This window comes from Coturnix japonica, chromosome 34 (assembly GCF_054131305.1).
Source record: "Coturnix japonica strain WE chromosome 34, WE-NBRP24, whole genome shotgun sequence".
NCBI lineage: Eukaryota > Metazoa > Chordata > Aves > Galliformes > Phasianidae > Coturnix > Coturnix japonica.
In genome coordinates, this window is record NC_140696.1 from 4,356,633 (window position 1) to 4,378,920 (window position 22,288).

A 22,288-nucleotide genomic window follows, 5' to 3' on the forward strand; every position below is an offset into this window, starting at 1 on the left:
CATCTAACATCTCACCTCTTCTAGTTTAAACCCCTTCACTCTTGTCCTGTTGCTATCAGATGCATTGAGTCAGCCCATTTCATGCTCACAAACTCCCTTCAAGGTTATGATGTGATCTCCTCAGCCTTCCCCAAGCCTAACAAGCACAGCTGCCTCATTTCTTTATCACAGAGGCTCTAGATCTGCTCCATACCTGCCTCATGCTGGGGGACCCAAGGCCAGATTAGATAAAGCTTTAGGCAATCTGGATCTACTGGTTGGCAACCAGTGTTCCATTTCCATCTCTGGGTGCCACCTACCTGGTAATGCTGTGTCAGTGCCTTACTGCCCTCTGTTGCAGTAATAAAACCACACCTTTCTCTTTAAATCCCATCTTATTGTTCCAAACTTCCTCTCATCCCATCACAACAGACCATGCTGTTGTCTGTTACTTTAATCCCCTTTAGATACTGAACAGCTGCCATCAGGCACCAATGAACCTGTGCATATATACAAGCTTTTCTTTAGGAGGAACTAAGTCAGGCCCTACAGCCTTTGAAGCTGTAAGTTTAGCTTGTGTTTAGCAGCAGATACTCACATGGCAGATCAACTTACCCTCCATCATTATTGAATCTGTCACTTACTGTGCAAACAGAAAGCAGTTTCTCTTCAGAAAGCTGACTGACCTTTGCTATTAGAAGCAGAAGCTACAGCTCAGCTACTACAGGATCACCTGAAGAAACAGGATTTTATGCACTGTTTTAACACAGTCCTTACGTATAAAGAAACCAACAGAGAAACATTGTGATGCCCATTAAATAGTTTTTATTCTTTAAGACATGAATTGCATTTCCACTTGTTTACAGTACTGTAAAGTGCAATGGTATTCACCTCCCCTCCTGTGCACATGTTCAAGTATCTAAAATGCCCAGAAAATTAATTTTATTTATTCATTTTATTTTTTATTTTTATTTTTTTTTACAGCAGCTCAGTTATGGAGTTTTAATCTGGCAATATACCCAGATGTGCCTACAGGTTTGGGTCCTTCAATCTAACCCCCAGGCAGGGGGTCCTCCAACACTAACTGCTAGTGGAATGCATTGCCCAGCATCTTTAATCCACCTCCTCGATGGTTGGTCCAGAAGAAGCTCCACCAGAGGGAGGAGCTCCACCACCAGGGAAGCCCCCAGGCATTCCTCCAGGCATCCCACCTGCGCTCTGGTACAGCTTGGTGATGATGGGGTTGCACACCTTCTCCAGCTCTTTCTGCTGGTGCTCAAACTCTTCCTTCTCAGCAGTCTGAAAGAGACAAGAGAGCTCAGCATTTGGTGCTGACACAATTGGACAGACACAGCCTTAACATTACTAATTGGCACTAGATGGGCTTAGTTTATTTAGCTCACACAGCCTCAGAAGTAAGGCTGCACAACAGTTAGGCCTGCACTAGACTAGGATGAAAACACTTTGCCTTGTCTAATAAAGGCAGCTATCACGCAACTATACAGGTGACACTTCTGCTCACCAGTCCACAATTAGGAGAGTGAAAAGCTCGGTGCTTGCTAACTGTGGTCGCTCAGACATCCAAGGAAGGTACTTGGACCAACACAAGTCTTTCGACTTCTGGTGGAAACTACGAATGGCTTAGGAATCACTTTCATCACTGCAACCAGTAGCAATCCCTCATTCTGAGCTGGCTTCCAACTTGGAAGCAATGCTGGAGATTAACACTGATGCAACACTAACACCATACCTGATTCTTGTCCAGCCAGTTGATGATTTCATTGCATTTGTCCAGGATTTTCTGTTTGTCCTCATCAGAAATCTTGCCCTGGAGCTTCTCATCTTCAACAGTAGCTTTCATGTTGAATGCATAGGACTCCAGGGAGTTCTTAGAGGACACTTTGTCACGCTGCTTCTCATCTTCTGCCTTGTATTTCTCTGCTTCCTGAACCATCCTCTCAATGTCTTCCTTGCTCAGCCGGCCTGCAGAACACAAAACATTTCACGTTACAACTTCCTGGTCAACTGTTTTTAGTAGAGTATTAGCAACCTGCTATAGGCATACAAAATTATATCCTTTATCTAAATTAACTGGGATATGAATGCAGGACTAATGATTACCAAGTGCCTTTATCTTAAATGAATTCATAGGCTTTGATAAGCCTAAGAATTGCTCCACTAAAAGCCAAGGCTCACATCTGTAATCAGAGGACATTATTACCCAGCCTTGGTAAAGCTAAAAAACTAAGTTGGACACTCCAGTTTCCTGAAGGGACGTTGCCAAGTGTCCCACCCTTAGAAACACATTGTGTTTACCTTTGTCATTTGTTATCGTAATCTTGTTCTCCTTGCCAGTGCTCTTATCCACAGCAGACACATTCAGGATGCCATTGGCATCAATATCAAAGGTTACTTCAATCTGAGGTACACCTCTGGGAGCAGGGGGAATACCAGTCAGCTCAAACTTGCCCAGCAAGTTGTTGTCCTTAGTCATGGCACGTTCTCCTTCATATACCTACAACAGAAGCAGGGAACAAATGATCAGCCTTGACTATGTACAGTTATAATGGACTACTATTACACTAAAGTGCTTTGGTCGCTCAGACATCCAAGGAAGGTACTTGGACCAACACAAGTCTTTCGACTTCTGGTGGAAACTACGAATGGCTTAGGAATCACTTTCATCACTGCAACCAGGTATTCACTAATGCTAATTGCTAAAAGGTCTCCTGCTTAAAACTTACATCAGGAACCAATCACAGATTGCACAATGTGTTACGTGAAATGTCCTATCAGATCAATCAAGTGCTGCACACCTACCTGAATCAGCACACCGGGCTGGTTGTCAGAGTAAGTAGTGAACGTCTGAGTCTGCTTGGTGGGAATGGTGGTATTGCGCTTGATCAGGACTGTCATGACACCTCCAGCAGTCTCAATACCCAGAGACAGAGGAGTCACATCCAACAGCAGCAGATCCTGGACGTTCTCAGACTTGTCTCCAGACAGAATTGCAGCCTGAACAGCTGTGGAACAAGAACACAACATTAAGAACCTTGTACCAGATGGAGCATGTGCTATAACTGCCCCGCAACTCGCTCAGACATCCAAGGAAGGTTTTGGCCATCATTAGTAGACTTCTGGTGGAAACTACGAATGGCTTTGGAATCTGATTCATCATTGCAAGTCCAAATCCTATTGCTTTGAAAAGCACTGCCAACCCAGGTGGGAGAAACCAAAGCAGTACTAGGGCAGGTCTGAAGCCAGCTCAGACAGCACCCTGCTCACTAAGAAACCCACCCCATTATAGTATAGAGAACACACATTCTGTCAGCTGTAATTACCTGCACCATAAGCCACGGCTTCATCAGGATTGATGCTCTTGTTCAACTCTTTGCCATTGAAGAAGTCTTGCAGCAGTTTCTGAATCTTTGGGATGCGGGTAGAGCCCCCAACCAGCACGATGTCATGGATCTGTGACTTGTCCAGCTTGGCATCCCTCAGGGCCTTCTCCACAGGATCAAGGGTGCCACGGAACAGGTCAGCATTCAGCTCTTCAAAGCGAGCTCTCGTGATGGATGTGTAGAAGTCAATACCCTCATAGAGAGAATCGATTTCAATACTGGCTTGTGTGCTCGACGACAGGGTACGCTTTGCACGTTCACATGCAGTACGAAGGCGACGAACTGCTCTCTTGTTCTCACTGATGTCTTTCTTGTGCTTGCGCTTGAATTCAGCAATGAAGTGGTTGACCATGCGGTTGTCAAAATCTTCTCCACCCAAGTGAGTGTCACCTGCAGTGGATTTCACCTCAAAGATGCCATCTTCAATAGTCAGAATTGACACATCAAAGGTGCCACCTCCAAGGTCGAAAATAAGAACGTTCCTTTCAGCACCAACCTGCAAAGAAACATTGATTCTCCTAATGCAGTTCTGTTTAACTTGGCAGATTTACTAGTTCCACATCAGACAGTTGGCACTGTTTAACATACCTTCTTATCCAGACCATAGGCTATAGCAGCAGCTGTTGGCTCATTGATGATTCGCAGTACATTAAGCCCTGCAATGGTTCCAGCATCTTTTGTGGCCTGGCGCTGGGAGTCATTAAAATAGGCTGGTACAGTGACTACAGCATTAGTTACAGTCTGCAAAAAAGCAAAGAAAAGGATTAAGTTATGGATATCAGATAAATTAATGGCCTACAGCTATTTATTACACTTTAAGACCAGGGCTGTACCTTCCCAAGATATGCTTCTGCAATTTCCTTCATTTTGGTTAGGACCATGGAAGAAATTTCTTCTGGGTAGAAGCTCTTTGTCTCTCCTTTGTATTCCACCTGGACTTTTGGCCTGCCAGCATCATTCACCACAGTGAAAGGCCAGTGCTTCATATCAGACTGGACAACAGAATCATCAAATCTACGCCCAATCAACCGTTTTGCATCTAGAAAACAAAAATAGATCGTGTAAAAATCATGTTAATCACAGCACAAATACCCAATTGCATTCTGAGATATCATCATTTGGAGATGCATATGCTTCTGTCACAAAGCAGACACAACTAAGCAGTATTTAGCAGCCAAACCCAAGCAGTATTTGGGTAGCCAAGCCCAAATCCTACACACACTAATAGTTAAGCCCTGCAGCCTTCTTACCAAAGACTGTATTGGTGGGATTCATTGCAACTTGGTTCTTGGCAGCGTCACCAATCAACCTCTCAGTATCTGTGAAAGCGACGTAGCTTGGCGTGGTCCTGTTCCCCTGGTCATTGGCGATGATTTCCACCTTCCCATGTTGGAACACACCAACACAGGAATAGGTGGTTCCGAGATCGATACCAACAGCTGGTCCCTTCGACATTTTGTCTGGAAAAAACAATGAAATCGATGCGTTATTTCAGCTGTTCGTTGTAATAATCGAGTAAATAGGAGGTCTTGAGTAAAATGGAGCGGATCTATCTCGCTGCTATGCCCTGCTACACCACTAGTCGCTCCCCATTGCACAGCCCCAATGAATAGCGACTGCCGGCGCACAGCCGCCATGTTGCTCAGCGCCACGTGGCCGCGGACTCCATTTCCCAGCATGCCCCGCCGCGGTTACGGCCGCCATCTTGGCCGCGGGGTAACGGCTCCCGCCGCCCCTCATGGGCCGAGCTTGGCAGGAGCGGGGCCTGGCACAGCACCAAGCGGCTTTATAACGGCATAGAGCACACGAACGGGCCCCCCCACACATCTCTATGGGACTACGGCCCTTACATACCCAATTCCCATCGGCCCACCCCCATAGAACAGCCCTTTAACCCCCTGCCGCTTTCTTAGCTGCCTGAGGAGCGCAGGAATCAATAGAGCTGAGCGCAGCCGCCATTATGTGCAATGGGGAACAGCCAGCAGCCAACGGACGGCATGCGGAGAGCCGTTAGCCCCCAAGGCCCACTGAAAGCAGCTAATAACGCTGTAATAACCCCCTATTCAGCTCCCCAACCCCCTCACCCTTCCCCATCCGCTCTCCCTATGTATCCCCTGCTCGATCCCCCCCACACACACAGCAGGCCCCGTTACCTGAGCGGCGCGATCAGCGGTTACCACACACACAATGGAGCTGCTCGCTGGCGGTGTGCTGCTGAATGAGAGCGCTCCGCTCCCGCCCCGCCGCCTTTATATACCCCTACAGAACCTTCCAGAAGGACCCGCCCCTTTTCTCAACTCCAACCAATCCGCTCGCTCCTTCCTCAGCCCTTCCAGCCAATAGCAGCCCACCGGAACACGCTACGCAAATGACGTAGCGGAAAAGGGGGCGGTGCCGGCCGGCCGGTATTCTCGAACCTTCATGCGCTTTCCCCTACGTTCCCCCCCCCCAACTCCCTAACCGCAACGGAAGGGGGCGGGGCTTCGTGCGGGCGGGAACCAATCAGAGCCTTCGAGAGAGATGATGGGCAGCAGGAGTGGGAGGGGGCAGAGAAGGCAAAATGGCGGCGGAAAGCTGGGGGGGGTCGTGGCCTTCAAGCATGGAAGGCGGGGTTTGAGAGAAAGCAGCCTCAACCTTGCTGTAGTGCTTCAGTAGGAGCTAAGAATAGCCCTGCTGGCATTTGGGAGTGGGTTAGAAATGAAATGCTGTGAGCACATTTGGCTGAAATAGCCTATTTACACTGCAGTGCAAAAATGAAAGGCCTAATAGATTGATTCAAGATAACCCCAGGTTCTTGATAGTGAACAAAAGGAGCCCATTGCACAACTGCTCTTCATCAGGGTTTGGGATGTCAGCAGGGTTTGGGATGGCCCCATCATCACATAGGACACACCTATATGAGCCCACTGCTGTCATGGTGCTTTAAATACTGCCTTATGTTGCAACTTACAGGTTTCAGTAGAGAAAATTGCTGATGTTGTGTGATTTCTTTGCAAAACAACCCCCCCGGGGAGAAAGAAGGCTGAAATCACTGTAAGAGAAATGAACTGGAGCCATATTGTGTTCCACCCACATCCCTGCGACTGGAGGGTCCTGTGAGCTGCTTGGAAGTGTTTATCTGCAGCCAAGATCTCAGCTGTGTCTGAAAGACACTCAGGGTTTCGTCGCCATCTCATGCACAGAGAGGAGCTGAAAGGCACTGGGTGGTTCAGCTGCAAGATGGTGTATGTGGGAGTAGGAGAGAGCTGGGAGATGTTATCAGTGCTGTGTCTGCATTGGCAGTGTTACCACATTAGCCTGCAGCACCTATGTCTTCAGCCATAGCAACTCAGGTAAGTTGAGTGAAAGTCCAAATTCACCCCAACACAGCCAAGATTTCACACTATGTTGCATAATGTAGAGTGAAAAAGAGCTGTAATCTTGACACAAATATACACATAGTTCTCGTTAACTTAAAAATACTATTTTTACCCCTATCTTTTTTCCCTTGGATTCAACTTGACAGCATGCAGTATCTCTTAGCACAGAAGATGGAGCATGGATACGGGTTTAGTTGAGCTGTAGCACTTCAGCTGCAGCTCGTTTATTTACAAAACAACCAAAAAATAATAATATGAAATCATTGATTCAAAGGAATCAATAATAAATATTTGCTTTCCTCTGAGTTGTTCAGACACAGTACAGGTACACCAATTATAGCAGGTAGAAGAGATGTAAGCTCAGTTTAGCTGCTTAGACATAAGAAAGCTACATAACATTGTATGCATTTAATCACACTAGTAATAACTGGTATATGACAGTAAATGCTTTAAACACGCTATTTTACACAATCAAGTTTGGCTTATGGTTCATTTGTTTCCCTTGTCCAACTCCTGGTTTTCTGGAGCCCAGAAAACATCCCTTTGGAAATGAGATACCTTTTAAATGAACTCTTTTCTCCAGGGAAGAGGCTGTTGGGCATAGGATAGGGGGAATTCTGCTTGCTGGCACCAAGCAGCCCCCAGGCTGCAATGGAGCACAGCACCCTTTGCTAATTGCAAGCCTGGCCTGTGACTCAAACCAGCCTCCAGTATTAGGTACTTAGGCTGTAACTAGCTGGACTGTTTGGACTGTTATCCTCATTTTGTATTAATGAGGTTGCTTGGGGTGTTTGCTTTGCTGAGAAACTCACTCCTGCTTTACTCTTCATAGAATAGGTGTTGCAGGTAATCTGCATCACAGGTGACATCACAGTCAGCAAACTTAAAAACCACAAACCTTCACAAGTCTTAGACCTGGAATGCTTTGGAAGAACTCAGGAGCAGCACCTATGCCTTCAGGGCCTACAAAAAGAGGAGTCAGACACTGAGCAGCTGCTACCTCCAACCAGAGCACAGCTGAATGTGGCTCTGAAATGGTGCCTAGGCAAAATGACCCAGTGTCTCATACTGGTGAAAGTAAAAGCTTATTAAACAGCTGTTGATTCCCTTCTATCAGCTAGTGGCTCAATGCCCCCCACCCCCTCACAACAAACAGTATTTTGGCCTTCTGGGGGTGGTTTGTGCTGACTGCAGTACAGAAAGCAAGCAGTATGTGTGATGAAGATGGTGATTGCTTTAGGAAGAGAAGTTTTCAGGTGGTATAGGGCTAATTTGAAACCTATTTCTTATAGGGAAGTGGCCCAAACATGGCCTCGTTTCAGTCAGACCTTCTAAAATCTCAAATAAATGGGATGATGGGGTCTCAGAAAAGGATTTAGAATCTACAAGCTCAGTGTCTTCTGTGTAGCAGTGGTCAGAGTCAAGTCCTTCAGAGGAAAGTATAAATGACAGACAGTTCTGGGACCATCTGCCCCTACAGGAATCCTGTCCCTATTTCCCATTTACTCCATCTTACCTGGATGTGTGAAGGTCAGCCCAGGAATGCTGATATTCAGTTTATGAAGAGCTCTCTGAGGTTTCTATATGGTTCACCCCAACACTGGTGAATTCACAACCTGGCTGTAGCAAACACATCTTCCAAATCCATCCTCTGGGCTTTTTGGTTGGTTAGCAGCTCTCAGTTTTTGAGGCATGCCTTCATTTTGGCTTCAGTTCTCATCTCACTAAGGCTCGCGTGACACAGATACAACTCTGGTGAAGTTACTGCAGCTTTTCAGTGCTGTCCATACAAGCAGCTGGGCTGCATTTCCCTGGATGCATCATTAGTCTTATCCTAGCAATTGAAGTATCTCTGCTTCCTTGGCATGGAGGCTGAAGTATCTTCCTTGACTTGTAGGCTCTGTACTACTGGATCTCTTGACCTTTCCTATCTGTTTTAATTGCAGCCCCCAGAAGTGTTTCCCTCGAAGGCTGCATACAGAAAATAGGCAAGCGTGTGTCAGTTCCCTTCAAGGTTGACCACCAGAGTATCTTCAGCAGATGAACTGCCTTGAAATCTCCAGGTAAGACCATGCATTCATCTGGAAGCTTCTCCAGTAACAGTACAAAAGACCCTTCCCCCTAAACCTCACTTGGAATACCAGATATCTTTCCATCTCTGTTGATCCCTTTTAAAAAGTCCTGAGGTTTGGCTTCATTTCATTCATACAGCGCTTAGCTGACCTTGTTTTCAGCTGTAGTTTTAAGATGCTCAGTGTTCTGCTTTCTAGAAAGGTACTTGAAAAAGAAGGCTCCCTTTCCCCCTCAATTTTATCTTTCTTTTAACAACAGGAGAACAAAAAATAATCCATCTCTGAACCTCAAGTGCTATGAAAGAGTTGAGTGGGAGGGCTTCTTGTGGTGCGAATTGTCACAGGTGACTAAAATTAAGCTGACCAGGGAGGTAACTAGCTAATCTAACAATTCCTATGTGGCTGGTGGTACGTGGTGTGTTTTTGGATGGAGTCAGAGCACTCACACGGTCTGGAACGCTCGGCTCTGGGCAGGCACCATGACCAACGTGGCTCCCATTTTCATCAGGTTGGCATAGTCGACTTTCTTTGGCTCCATTTCCTTCCCTCCCACCTCCCTCTGGCTGTACTGTGGAGGAGTCAGATGGGGTGTAGCTTCAGTTGACAAAGTCCGCTGGCTGCGAGAGGCACTGTTGGCTGTCGACCTGGTTGAGGAGGAACCCGAGCGTGAGCTCCTGGAACCAGAGGATGAGGAGCTGGGCTTGACAAGATGAGCTTTGGGTGCCTCTGCATCTTCTCTGCAATCAAACATACCACAAGAACAGAAACAATTACACATTTTACTACCCTGAATTGCTGCTCAATTGTTGCTTGCTGAGGTTCAACAAGACACATTTGTCCACATTTAGCAAGGCTTCCTTGAATTCTGTGCAACATAACTCAGTAGGTTGAATTTGCTGTAGCTCTGCAGAGCTATTGGCCAAATGGCTTTAGAATACATGTGTGCACAACTGGCTCTTTGTGTGTGGATTTGAAGTCCGCGGAACAAATGCCTGGTGTCAGTGCAAACAGCTCAGAACTGTCTGCTCTGTTATCTTTATTCATAATGACAAATTACCTATACAGGATTAGCAGAGACCTGTTCTACTGGTTTAAAAAATGCGAGCAGTGAAAATAGCACAGAAACTGAGCCCAGAGAGAGAGGAGAGGTGTGAAAAGATGACGAAAGAGGCTCAGATGAGAATAAAAAGGCAAGCAAGGTTTGAAAGCAAAGAGAACAAGAAATGCAAGGGAAGCAATGAGCAGAGACTGCCTTCTTGCTGGCCATACCAGCAACCTGACCACCAGCAGAGTAATCAGCTGCTGAATGGATTATAAAGATGCCTGCTTAACTACACGTGGGTGGGTGTTGTATGAGGGCAGGCAGAAGTAAGGTGGAATGAGGTGAGAGGGTTCTTTAGGGACAGGAGCAGCTAAACCTCATTCCTGGAAATATATATATATATATATATATATATATATATATATAATAACTTTGCTCCCTGAGCTCAATTGGCTGAAGACCAAGAGGAGTGAGTGGCAGAGCTCACACACATGGGACAGATGAGTTCAAAGAACATGTGTCAGTGTTCTTAGGACTCTTAATCAGGGGTGAGGCTTCCCAGCTCTGCACACAGAGGCTCAGGGGGTTTCTCACCCTGAGCACGGTTGCTCAGAAGACTCAGGAAAGACCATGAGAACCTTAGAAAATTCCCAACAGAAATCTTAACAGTGTCAGTGATGTCTCAGGAATGTAAAAGCTTTATGGAATGAAACCAGTGCCTGGGTTATTGAAACCTGGAGTGAAAAGAGACGTTAATTTGGAGCATGTTGGGTGTGCAGGAAACTGAAAAACAGGAGATTAAGGGAAAGGTGTTACCTGATTTCATTTGGGGCCTCCTCTTCCTCATACCTCTTCTTTTCTTTCCTCCTTATTGTCAGCCTCACCACCAGGATCAGGAGGCAAAGTCCCACCACGACACCACAAACCGCTCCAGCAATCATGCCAATATTTTGGGCATCTGTTGTCAGGAAAATAAAGAGATTAACAGGTAAACACTCAATAGTGGCCAAACAGACACATTCTGTTTCACACTAGAAGTTATATCTGCATTTATAAATCAGAATTTAGACTACTTAAGTGGCTCAATGCGGTTGAGCCAACTTATCTTAAATACACGAGATAATACTGAGAAAAGTATTCTCTTCTAGAAGGGTGGGATCACAGGAGCTGTGCTTTCAGCTGTGAGTCACAACTGAGATGGGGAGGAAAAAATCCTTATGTAAGAGCCCAGAACCACAAAAAGCATAATAGAGGCAGACAGCGCAACCCACGCTCAAAGAAAAGTACCAATTTTCTGAAGGCAAGAGTGAACTACAGATATTTCCCCATGAGGTCTGAATCCTCAAATGTTCTCTGTCTGCTTATTGAGTGAATTGTTCAGTTTTAGGGGAAAAAAGTGACCCGAGAGGGACAGAAAGGATGGGAGAAAGGAAAACTGTGCTGTGCCAATATAAGGCATTTCTTCATTCAAAATAAGGAGGTTAATGAAACAGCACTTCCCAATGTTTCTAAGCCCTTGGCTGAACCTGCATGAAACCTTTTGATAAGGGCAGCTAGGTTGGGTTTGGCTGTAAGTTGTTTCCTTAGGGCTTGTCCCTGTGGAGGCTTTAGCAAATCGAAATGAGGTTGTAAACCAATTCAGTTCAATTGATATAAAAGCTGCCAGGACACTTCAGATGCCTGAGGGGAGCAGGTTTTCCTTGCTGCATGACCTTAATGCAGCTACTTCAGTCCTGGCTCAGCAGATACATTCCAAAGCTATGGAAACTCCATAGAAGCAATCTCTGTCAGCAGTCGTTCGTTTCAGCAGTTCAGGCTCTGATCTCCCCTGAGATTTACACACAAAAGCTTTCCAAACTGCATTGTTTGGTTGGATTTGCTGTCAATGCCCGTGCTCAACTCCACCCATTTCCTTGCATGCATATGCAAAGACACCATAGGCAGATACCACACACCTTTGATGTGATTAATCATATAGATACCGATTTTATTCTCTACTGGTTGGGCCAAATGTATTGAATCTGGATTAAAACCAAGCTGTGCCCAAAGTTGCTTTTTCCCTTCGCACATTACAGCCCTTGTGGGCTGCCTGGAAATAGCTTGCTGTTTCAAATGCAGCAAGGAATTTTGTTGGTCATTCCTCAGATCAGTATTTCTAACAGACCAAAACAGCATTTATCACTCCAGGCTGTATGGAAACACTGCTGAGCAATTGAGAACTGTTCCATGTGACTGGAGTACAAAAGGGCAAAGGTGTGGCACAGGGCTCATGCAGAGAAGTGGGTCAGCTGAGGACCTACATTGCTTATACAGAGGTGAGAAGACCAGTTATGTGCAATACTCACGCTGCACTGTTACCCGAACAACACAGCTCTGTTGTCCGGCCTCATTGGTGGCCATACATTGGTACAACCCTGTACTCATCTGAGTGAGGTTCTTCAGTAAGACTTGACCTGGATTAGAAATGTCTGAAACAGGAAAAAAACAACACTCACATTAATCAAAAAAAGACTAAAAATGGATGGATGGGACACAAAAATGAGCACTGAACTTGCAGATCAAATCAGTTCAAGATCAGCCATAACTCAGGAAACACTATTTTTCAGTCTTTTGCAAAACATGAGAACTTGTGCACTTCCTTGCTCAGGGTGGAGCCCAATACAGCATCCTGCTGTAGTCAAGTTCTGGTAAAGCACTGCTCTCACTGCCAGCACGCACTCCCCGGTTCCAAGGCAGACACACAGTGTGCCTGTGGGTGGTTATGTGGCTTTCAGCACATGGAGAGCTTTAAGAAGAAGTGACTTACTGACTCTTGATGTAGGTGGGAGATGTTCAGCTTTCTCATCTTCCTCATTTATACGCTGCCACCGGTAGGAGATGGGTGCAGTGCCAGAGGAAGAACGGCACTGCAGGAACAGGTCTTTCCCTTCTGATAGCTCTCCTTCTAGCCAGCACTTGGGCTTGGAAGGTTTCTCTGTACAAAACAGAACACAGGTTGTGCACACACAGCAGATTATTTTCTTAAAACCCTTTAAAATTATTATTATTTACACTAGTGATGTTTGTCAGTGGACTTTAACTGTAACCTTGTGCAGCATTATAGTGTAGGAAGTAGAAAGAACACATTCTGTTTTGAGTCTGCCTGCTTCATGGATACATGTGCCAATGGAGCTGTATCAAAGCCTTCTTCTAGGCATTCTCTTTAGAGAACATCCTTTCCCTGAAATCCTTTCCTGCTCCTCCATTTCTTCCTTCTCCCCACATGATCTGATGGGTCACAGCAGGACTTACACGGAGTGATAACAGGTTCCAAATGCCAAGCAATAAACTGGAATCATGGAAGATAAACGCTAACTCCAGTGGCTTATTCATCACCTTCACTGACTTGGGTCAGTTTGGGCTTCAGGGACACAGAGTCCTCAGCAAGAGTTTTGGACAGAGTGATGGTTGCTAGGATATCACTCTAGTTTGCATGATGAGATCATAGGATAATTTAGAAAGGAGATGCTGCAAGTGGGTTACGCTTACCACAAAGTAATTCTCTGGGCTCTTCCTGTGTTCTGTCCTATGCCAAAATATGCAAAAGCAGATACAAGCTTAATGAAACCTGATCAAGAGATGTCTGTGTGTATTTATACCCTAATGTAATGAATCTCCCTACAGGAAATATGCCTAGATATCTATATATCTTTATATGTCTTTGAAAGAATGATAAAGTGATCTTACCTACAACATTCAGGGTGATGTGAGCCCATTCGTACTGCCCAGCATTCTTCACCTTACATATGTACTTCCCTGCATCACTGGACTGCAGGGAGATGATCTGCAGAGATGCATCTCCAGCACGGAAGTTGGAGGTGAATGAAACACGGCCCTTCTGTTCTTCATTCAGGTCATCATAAACGTGGCCTCCAGAGTAGGTGATCACCTGAGGAGCAGAGATGGACAGCTGTAATTTTACTTCTGTATGGAACAACAGAACAAAGTCTTTCCAGAATCTACAGGCTAAGGTCCTGTATCACTAAATGCCTTACCCAGGGTCAACCAGGAAGCCCAGAGCAAGGTGGAAAATTAAACCTGGATTTCAAATCTGAGGCTGATACATGAACTATATTTGCACTAAGGGTTCATATTTGAGCATCTGTACTAGCACCAATCATCTGATGCTACAAGTAGCCACTGATTGTGGCTGGGTTCAACATGAACAGCAAAGTAATCATTCTTCTGATTCAAGTTACTGCAGACCCGATTTTATAAGTACTTAATGACTATACTTTTTCCTTCCCCCCAAGGTTTCAAAGCCTGTGCCTATGAAATAGAATTCCTGAAAGCCCAAAGGGCACTTCTGAGTTTATCTGGAGACGACTGATAAAATAATACCATTGATCTAAGGAAAACACAGTTGCATCACTACCTCCTTAATACAGGACGAGTGATTACTTCACTTTCACACACTTTAAACACATCAGCTAGGTTTTCTCCTTACTTTCTCAGTATAAACTGCAAAGGAGTTCACAGATTTCTCTTTAAACCAATGGCTGCTATTGATACCAGCATAGCAATAGGTCTGTTGGGCTGTTTGCCCAGCAGATCGTGGATGAACCTACCGCTTTCTGCACTGATTCAGATGTGTGCAGCAGCCACTCAATGTCCAGGCTGCCTTGTTCCAGGAGGCCCAGGCGATGGTGACAAGGCAAAGTCACGTTTTCTTCGGCCACTCTTTTAAATTCAGTTTGAGCCTCAGCCAGCCAGACAGAACAGGAAGCTGAAAGATAAATGCTGGTGGTCAGAGGCTGTGAGTAAGGATCCATTTCTGTGCTCGCAGCTTAGATTTCGCTGCATTCTTCCTTGTATGCTTCGTGGCATCAAAGAAAACCCAACAGCTTGACTTCCTGCACAGATTGCAGCTGATTCAGGGAGATGTTCATACGTACACAAGGAGATCATTTCACACCAATATTGAAGCATGAAGAACAGATGGCTTTGCACTCCAGAGCTGTCAGTACTGAAGTCACACTATCGTTTTGCTCATCTATGCATCTATGTCCCCATTGCAATCAGAGTTGCAGATTATCTCCTTGTTTTTGCCCTCACCTTTTATCCCCTTAATTCAGAAATGGCATTTCAGTCTGGAAGACTCTCCCAGCCCATAGCTTTACCCCTATCTGTCATGGTTTTGTTGTTAGCCTGATGGTGCTTAGTCTCTTCCCTATCACTGCAGACAAGGTACCAGCCTGGGAACAAGGGCATTAAGCAGAATAGCGAACGGTCTTTCAATGGCAGCATCGAAATAACAACAAAAAAAAACCAACTCAGAAATGATCAAAGAGAGACTGAGAAGGAAAAGAAATTACCCAGGAGAACCACTAGAGGGAAGCCGAGTCCTTCACACGTTATTAAGTGTGACAGCCCGGCCACAGCCAAAGCCCCAACCCAGAGCCGGGAGGTGGCGCATCCGGAGCTGCTTCAATCGGAGCCTTTTTCTGTATCCTGGTTCCTGCTGGAACCAAACCGAAGCAGGGGCCGGCTCTTGGCTTTGCACATCTCCCAGTTTTGATAATCAGTGCTTTTTCTCACGTGAAATCTCCTGGTTCTTAGATCAATTAACACGAAGCTGATTAAAACTGAGCTGGCAGCGCTAGGAAGATATACTCCACGTGTGTATTTCAATGCACAATGCCGTGATTACGTAGCGAGATTACTGGCAACAGCTGCAGTTACACAGGCTGCTCCTGCACTTGGATTCAAGCAGTGGATTTTTAACGTTGCCTTTACTTTTCACTACAAAAAGAAGCAAAAACGCCATCCAAAGAGATGCTGTGTCGGCTTTTTCTGTTTCCTCAGGACTAGCATGGTCTAAAAATACTCCTCTCTCCTGCTCCTATTCTCAGATTTGCCTCTCGGTTGTCACATCTCAAGCTCCTGATATTGAATCAATACTGTTAAGTGCTTGTACCAAAGGCATCAGCTTCTACATGTGTGCACGTGTATAAAAACGCCTGGAAAGAGAAGACAAGAAGAGTCTTGCAAAGGATTAAACCCTTCTCCTCTACACACATCTCTGCATGAATTGATGGCTACGAAAGCTCCTTTTCAGCCACATTAGTTGCTTTCTTTAAAGGGAAAATTAATCCAGTTTATCACTGGGTTCACTGGGCTCAAAGCTCCATCTGCCAAATACAATTATACCTTCTGCTAAGGGAAATGCCTGCTTTCTCTTGCAGCCACACTGCTGCCGGCTGCCTTCATTAACATGCTGACACTCACTAGATGACTGATCAATAAGTTTAATTAAAGTGCCACAATCGTGAGCATTCACATAACATTTTGCAGCAGCTTCAAAGGCTGCGCCAGCAGGGCTCTGAGGCTTTGTGTAGATCTCACAAGGTATTCTGGATTTTAAAATGGAGTTTTACATTTGATGCCTGGGTCAGGATCATAAATTGCATTTTGATGGAGTGTAACAGCAATAAGCAAACCGGCTTGGACAGACTGTTTTCAGGAGAGCTCACATCGCATTCTGTTCTTGTTGCCCCCAGTTAATGTGCTCTGAGATTCAAACTGAGCCCCGGCAATAAGTGCCCACCAGGCACAGGGCTTGCCTGCTTTTCCATGACACAGCTGACATTCCTATTCAAAAAACATGTCCCTTTAGTCCTTATTGTTTTCGAAGCCCACAAACTCTACAAGAAATCCAAGCTCTGTGCAAAGTCAAAAGGAAGCTTGAAATATGGATTGCTGGAAGTACTTAATGCAAGGTACCAGTTGTGGAAATGCCCAGTGCAGCATCTGAAAAGGGCTGGAAGTGAACAGACATTCACAGCATTTAGAGTGTGGGTATCACTGCAGCAAGCAGGGCTGAAGCACAAATGAGAGCAGCCCCTCTCAGAGCTCCAGAACCACACGAGGGCAGAGCACATCCAGAGCAGCCCTGCACTCAGACCACGGATACAGCACAGACAACGGATGGTTTTCCCAAAAGTCAGACCTACTGCCTTGCTCAATAAGGCAATGTGTGTGCAAGCTCTGCACTTCTCACCCAAAAACCCTCTTCCAGTTCCACATCCTGTGTGGGACTCTGCCACGAACAGTAATTCAGGAATTGCTTCAGCTTTACTCAGGCCTTACTCAGACACATTGCATGACTGCAGGGGGAGGTCAGTTTGTTCTTGCAGAGCAGCAGCGCCACAAAGCATTGGCTTGTGGATCTCCTGTATCATCATCATGCTCCAGCAGTGCACCATTGTTCAGAAGACAATAGCTCAGTCACCCAGCACACTCCAGACCAACAAGCATTGTTAAGAACGCCAAAGCAAACATAAATCAAGTAAAAATGAATATGCATTCATTCAAGGGCAGGATGGATGTGGCTCTGGGCAGCCTGGTTTGGTGGTTGGCGACCCTGCACATAGCTGGGGGTTGAAACTACATGATCATTTTTGTCCATTTCCATCCAGGCTATTCTATGATTCTATGATAAAAGCAGGTCAGCTGTAGTGCAATGCAAGTACCAAGCTCAGTGCAACTGTGGGCCAGCAGACCTCACCTAATTACGACCAAACAAAGATGTGTTTTCATACTGAATACAATCACACGTGCTATCATGAAAGCTAGACTTATTTTCATGGCCATCCATTAACAAGTATATGCATATAGCCACAAAAACTCACGTGCATCTGATAATATCAAATATACATAGATGTCAGGCACAGAACAGGCACACAGGATCAGATGGAAAATACATGTTTGGCTGAAATTATTTGTAGGCGAGTTCATGTGCTAAAAGCTAAAAAGCTTCCAGAGTTAAATCTTTCATTAGCTTTGGAAGGCAGATGAATTAGGGAGCAACGCTCAATATAGGTGTTACTTTCAAAAGTAAAAGTCCGTGCTTTATCACCTAACTGCCACGCTTAGAAAGAAGCGCCCATAAAAGCTTCAGAGAACTGTGATACAAGAAATCCACAGTGAGATTTTCCAACCTGGCCCCAACCACACCAGCACTGAGATCACTCGGTGTTAAAAATGGGTCCTTGCTGCTGGGAATTGTCTGATGAAGCACTTTTTAAAGCTAAACTTAACACCTTTTTTTTTGTCTTTTTATATTTATTTTGGCTTTTTTTTTATCCAATAAGACAAACTTGAGTTGGTGACCGTAACTTTTCCAAAGAAACCCTGAAGCTGCAGGAATCCTTGGTCTGTTTCTAGTGTATGATGTCTTGAGTCACAGGAAAATTATAGCTTGTGTTTCTACTCCCATTCCTTAGGCTCAAGTTGGTGAGGTGAGGTATAAACACTTGCTTAAGTTAAGCCAGGTTTTAAAAGGGCTTTACTAAATGCAAACATTAAAAGTAAGAACTCTTCACACCGTGGGTCATCCCAGGGCAGTCACCTAACCTGACTTTGTTCTGGAAACATCAGTCTTGAAGGCTGTCATTTAAGCACTGTGTAGTATGTAGTACTGTCTGGGCAACTTCCAATCCAACTGCAATAGGTTCTCCATTTGCTAAAGACAAATAGTTTCAAACATAGGCAATACGTTTATAGTCCAATCTCTTGAGTCCTCCTTGGGACCCTATAAAAGGAATTATTTGCACACCTTGGTCTGATCCCACTACCCACAAATGTGGTCTTTTTATAAAGGAAGTTTTGGTCTTTTAGTCTTCTGAGTAACGCATTCTTCTCAAAGCCCAGATTTCTGCTTAAACAGCATTAACCCACCCCTACAGTCCTGTCTGCAGAATTATCCAGACAGATAACGTTTCTCTAGCTGAATAATCGTGCACATATGTGCTAAATGGGTGTCTTAGATGTTGTACCGAGGGATGTGGTTTAGTATGGAAGCGTCGGTGATAGGTGGATGATTAGACTGGATGATCTTGGAGGTCTTTTCCAACTGTGGTGATTCTATGATCCCATGCACGGATTTAAAGACAGCGTATTCTGTCTTGATACATATAAGAACAACATTTGAGAGTTAAACACAAAAGCACAGCTCGGTCTGCAGTGTTGCAACTTTGAACCACTCCTTCATGCCAGGAATTTAAGACTTCCCATCTGTTAGAGCCCCATCTCCCTGCTGCCTTGTAGGAACAGATTTACTAAGCTGCTTCATGGAAAAACCAGAGCCAGCTCTCACTGCTTGTGAGAGCACTGTGGAATGCAACTGGAGCATTCTGTAACAGACAGGTTTTGAGTTTTACATGCTTAAATAGGAGGCTGGATGCTTTTCTGAGCACGGAATTGTATTTGGAGTAAAAATCTCACACCTGAGTGATTCTGAAGCTCCAATCATTGAAGTATCAATGACACAACAGACACTAATTCTACAGTTTTTCCTCCACTGACAAACAGATCATTCTTTCCCCCCTCAATAATTACAGTGATAGGACAGACCTGCACATCAAGTCCTGTAGCTCATCTCCCTTTCCAAACCTCCTGCAGTTCCTTCTGTAGATAAGTGAGCCCAGCAAATAGCCACACTGGGTTGTGCCTGAGCTATAAGGAGGACCCACAAGGTTGACATCCTGTGTCCACTACTGGCCTATGCTAGCCCTAACGTCTAGTTGCACTGACAGCATTTTAGGCCAGAATAAACATAAAATGGTGTTTTCTTACAGACAGCTATTTTGCATTCTTTGGGCAAGGGAGGAAAAGCTGGGGGCGGCTGTAAGTCTCCTAAGGATAATTAACTCAGCCAAGGCTGTGCTCTGGGACATCTGCTTTCTGTATTCCTTGGCTGGCAGAGCCATAAAGGCCAGAGGTCTCCTTCTCCCGAGAGCTCGCGTGCTCCAAGTGACCAGGAGCTGCCCCCCAGCACGCTGCCTGCAGCCCGCTCCCCTCCGCCTCCCTTTGATTTCAGGAATTCAGTTGTGAAGCACAAGCGTCTCAAACAAGAAATATGTGAGCTCACAGTCAGCTCCCGCAGGGACAGGCTGGCTGTGTCAGAAGGAAAGAGGTCGTCCTATCCTCGTCCATATCCACATCGCATTGCAGAGGTCCCCTGTAATTGGAACCACATGTGCTGGGGCTGAGGCTGGAGGAGGCTGTTAAGCAGAAAGCAAAGAGCAGTCCGGCATGCTGCCGAGTTTCCAAATGGTGACGTGAAGCCTTTGGAATTGAAACCACTGCAGAGCTAGGAAGGTCCAAAGAGAAGAGAAAGCAGCAGCACTGCACAAAGCAGAGCCTGTGATTGTTAAGAGATTTGTAAGGACAGAGCAAGAAGTGCAGGAGGGGCAAGAACCTGGCAGGCGGCACACAGATCCTTACTAAAGAAACTCTGCTGCATGGACATTGGGCTCTGTTGGCCATTCTTCCCCTGTATGGGAGCAGCCAGTCAGTCCCTTATCTGGATGAAGAGGAAAGCTCTGGGATAGCCATTATTACCAGCACATAGTGTGCCTATCAATGCTCCAAGCACAGCATATCTCACTGCTCCAAGGCAGGAATGAGATACAAGTCTGGGTCTCCCAAGTGGCTCTAGCAACAAGGATACAACATGCTGGGGGAGAGCTTGGGGTTTCTCTAGTAGATTCAGATGAAAGATCAGTCCCACAGTACTAAGGGCCACATACATGCTGAGGATCTGACTTACAGATTCCTAGAAGCAAGAGCTAGAACGGTCCCTGGAAAAGCCAGCAGGAAGTTTACCTTCCATACCAACACACAACTGAGTCCAAAGCCTGCAGAAACTCTGGAATACTGGAAAGACACTGAAGCATTCAATTACCTCCGGATCTCCAGAGACAGCCAGCAGCTATGTACGTACTGTGGTTGTCCTTTTTCTTGTTGCATTTTAAAATAAAGTGCAAGTAGGCAGTTCTGGGTTTATATCCCCAGAGACCACAAAGAACAGCAAACAAGACATCAGAACCGCATCTTCCTATTTAATGCTTCACAGAGTGTTTGTACAGAGCAACGTGTGAAGTCCCTTAGCCTTCAGTCCAGGCATTCTACCAGTAAAATGGTCAAGGTGTCTTCAGTTTACACAGCTCAGCTAAGCTTTTTAGAGATGCAGCTTATGATTTGCAGCTGTGTGGATCAGATCTGCACAGAGCTTGTCCACACAACACAGATCCCTCAGGGGGGCTGAAGCACCTGAGGATTTCTGATTCTCTCTTTCTCTGCAAGTATCTCTGGGCTGCTTTGCCCACTTTAAAAGACTTTGTGCTGAGGAGCACAAGAGGATGACACATCTTGGATGGTGTTGATGGACACTGAAAAGAAGGATCTGGTTGCAACAGCTGAGAACTGTGAACATGGGAAGGAGGAAAAGAGGTTGAGATAGATTCCTGATTCCCTTGTTGCGGTAAGAATTCTTCCTCATAGCCTTAAAGTAACAGGGGAACCAGAAAGCACTGGACTGATTCTGCTTTGTTGCTGCTTTGTCTCAGAACTTCAACTTGTTAAGCATGCCAGGAAGGGTACTAAGAAAACTAGGAGGTACTCAGAAACTTTATGTTTTGTCTGAATTTTAGGCATTTTCAAAGTTGGGTATTGTTTTAAGGTGCAGGCCTCGGTCCCTGTTCAGCACATCCACATTATTTCAGCGAGATGCTCAGTTCTGCACCCATAATTGCACATAACATGGTATGACATCTCACTTATCCACTACAAGCGCTACTAATATGATACAGAATGAATGCCTAATGTATTAGCACTCTGTCACTTTTCATATCCTCGTACTCACTCAATCTCAAACACTCAGCTACAGCCTAGCCTAGGGCAGAAAATGAACAGCAGCAGCAGCTCCTCCCCATCATCCCCATGAGTCTTGTGAAAGATGTTGAACTCCTGGGATGAACAGAAGGTGCAATCTTTCAGGCTGAGCATAGCGCAAGGAACAAGAACAGTGACTCTAGAAGGGGTAGGGTTACAGATACTCTACCTAGCAATCTCTGTTTCTCAGATACTCCAGTGCACTGGCAATAGCCAGAGATGGGAGGTCTCAGGAGGATTCCATCACCCACAGGATTGTAGTTTATGAGCTGAAGACCAGACCTCCACGTTCCCCAGACTTCTGGATCTATTCCACATAACAACAGCCTGCCGCCCGAAAAAGGACATAGCTACACAGCAGTGCCTCATTAATCACGTTAGTTAAGTTGATCATGTTGTTGCTGCAACTTAAAAAGCAGTAGAAGAAAATGAAGAACATCGTTTTGCTACTTTGGAAGTTTCTGTATCTGAAAAGTTAAGGAAAATCTAACTTTTTAATGTTTTTCTACACAAATCCACAATTTCTTTTTTAAGCTTCATGTAGGTTATCACAACCCTTGGCTTGTTTCAGAAGTTCAAAGCGTTAAATTACCATTTAAAATCTGTCAGAGCCAAGCTATGTTCAGCTACTTGCCAGCACTCATTTCTACCCCTGCAATGGGAGAGGGAGGGAAGCAGATTTTCTTCTCTGCTCACCGCAGGGCTCTCATGGCAGCAACT

The 22,288-nt window shown here is 45.3% G+C and overlaps 2 protein-coding genes and 3 non-coding genes across 5 annotated transcripts in view; all 5 read right to left on the bottom strand.

Annotated features, from left to right (window-relative positions):
- Positions 1–787: 787 nt before the first annotated feature.
- On the bottom strand, positions 788–5,586 carry HSPA8 (heat shock protein family A (Hsp70) member 8). The gene is given in 9 exon segments (NM_001323200.2): positions 788–1,278; positions 1,730–1,962; positions 2,296–2,494; positions 2,800–3,002; positions 3,321–3,876; positions 3,969–4,121; positions 4,214–4,419; positions 4,631–4,840; positions 5,534–5,586. Coding segments are annotated over 8 exon segments (1,941 nt in total). The 5' UTR covers positions 4,836–4,840; positions 5,534–5,586; the 3' UTR covers positions 788–1,092.
- LOC116654384 (small nucleolar RNA SNORD14) lies at positions 1,549–1,645 on the bottom strand. The gene has a single exon (XR_004309622.1). It is a non-coding gene; the product is annotated as a small nucleolar RNA SNORD14 (small nucleolar RNA).
- Positions 2,576–2,672, bottom strand: LOC116654385 (small nucleolar RNA SNORD14). The gene has a single exon (XR_004309623.2). It is a non-coding gene; the product is annotated as a small nucleolar RNA SNORD14 (small nucleolar RNA).
- Positions 3,072–3,162, bottom strand: LOC116654383 (small nucleolar RNA SNORD14). The gene has a single exon (XR_004309621.1). It is a non-coding gene; the product is annotated as a small nucleolar RNA SNORD14 (small nucleolar RNA).
- Positions 5,587–6,922: 1,336 nt separating the features above from the next.
- Positions 6,923–22,288, bottom strand: part of CLMP (CXADR like cell adhesion molecule) — a 34,777-nt gene continuing 19,411 nt past the window's right edge. Inside the window, exons 2-7 of the mRNA XM_015884061.3 lie at positions 14,461–14,618; positions 13,580–13,781; positions 12,660–12,827; positions 12,199–12,321; positions 10,670–10,811; positions 6,923–9,548 (exon numbers count right to left, since the gene is read on the bottom strand). Coding sequence (XP_015739547.2) covers positions 9,254–9,548; positions 10,670–10,811; positions 12,199–12,321; positions 12,660–12,827; positions 13,580–13,781; positions 14,461–14,618 — 1,088 coding nt within the window. The 3' untranslated portion in view covers positions 6,923–9,253. The remainder of the gene's footprint in view (positions 9,549–10,669; positions 10,812–12,198; positions 12,322–12,659; positions 12,828–13,579; positions 13,782–14,460; positions 14,619–22,288) is intronic.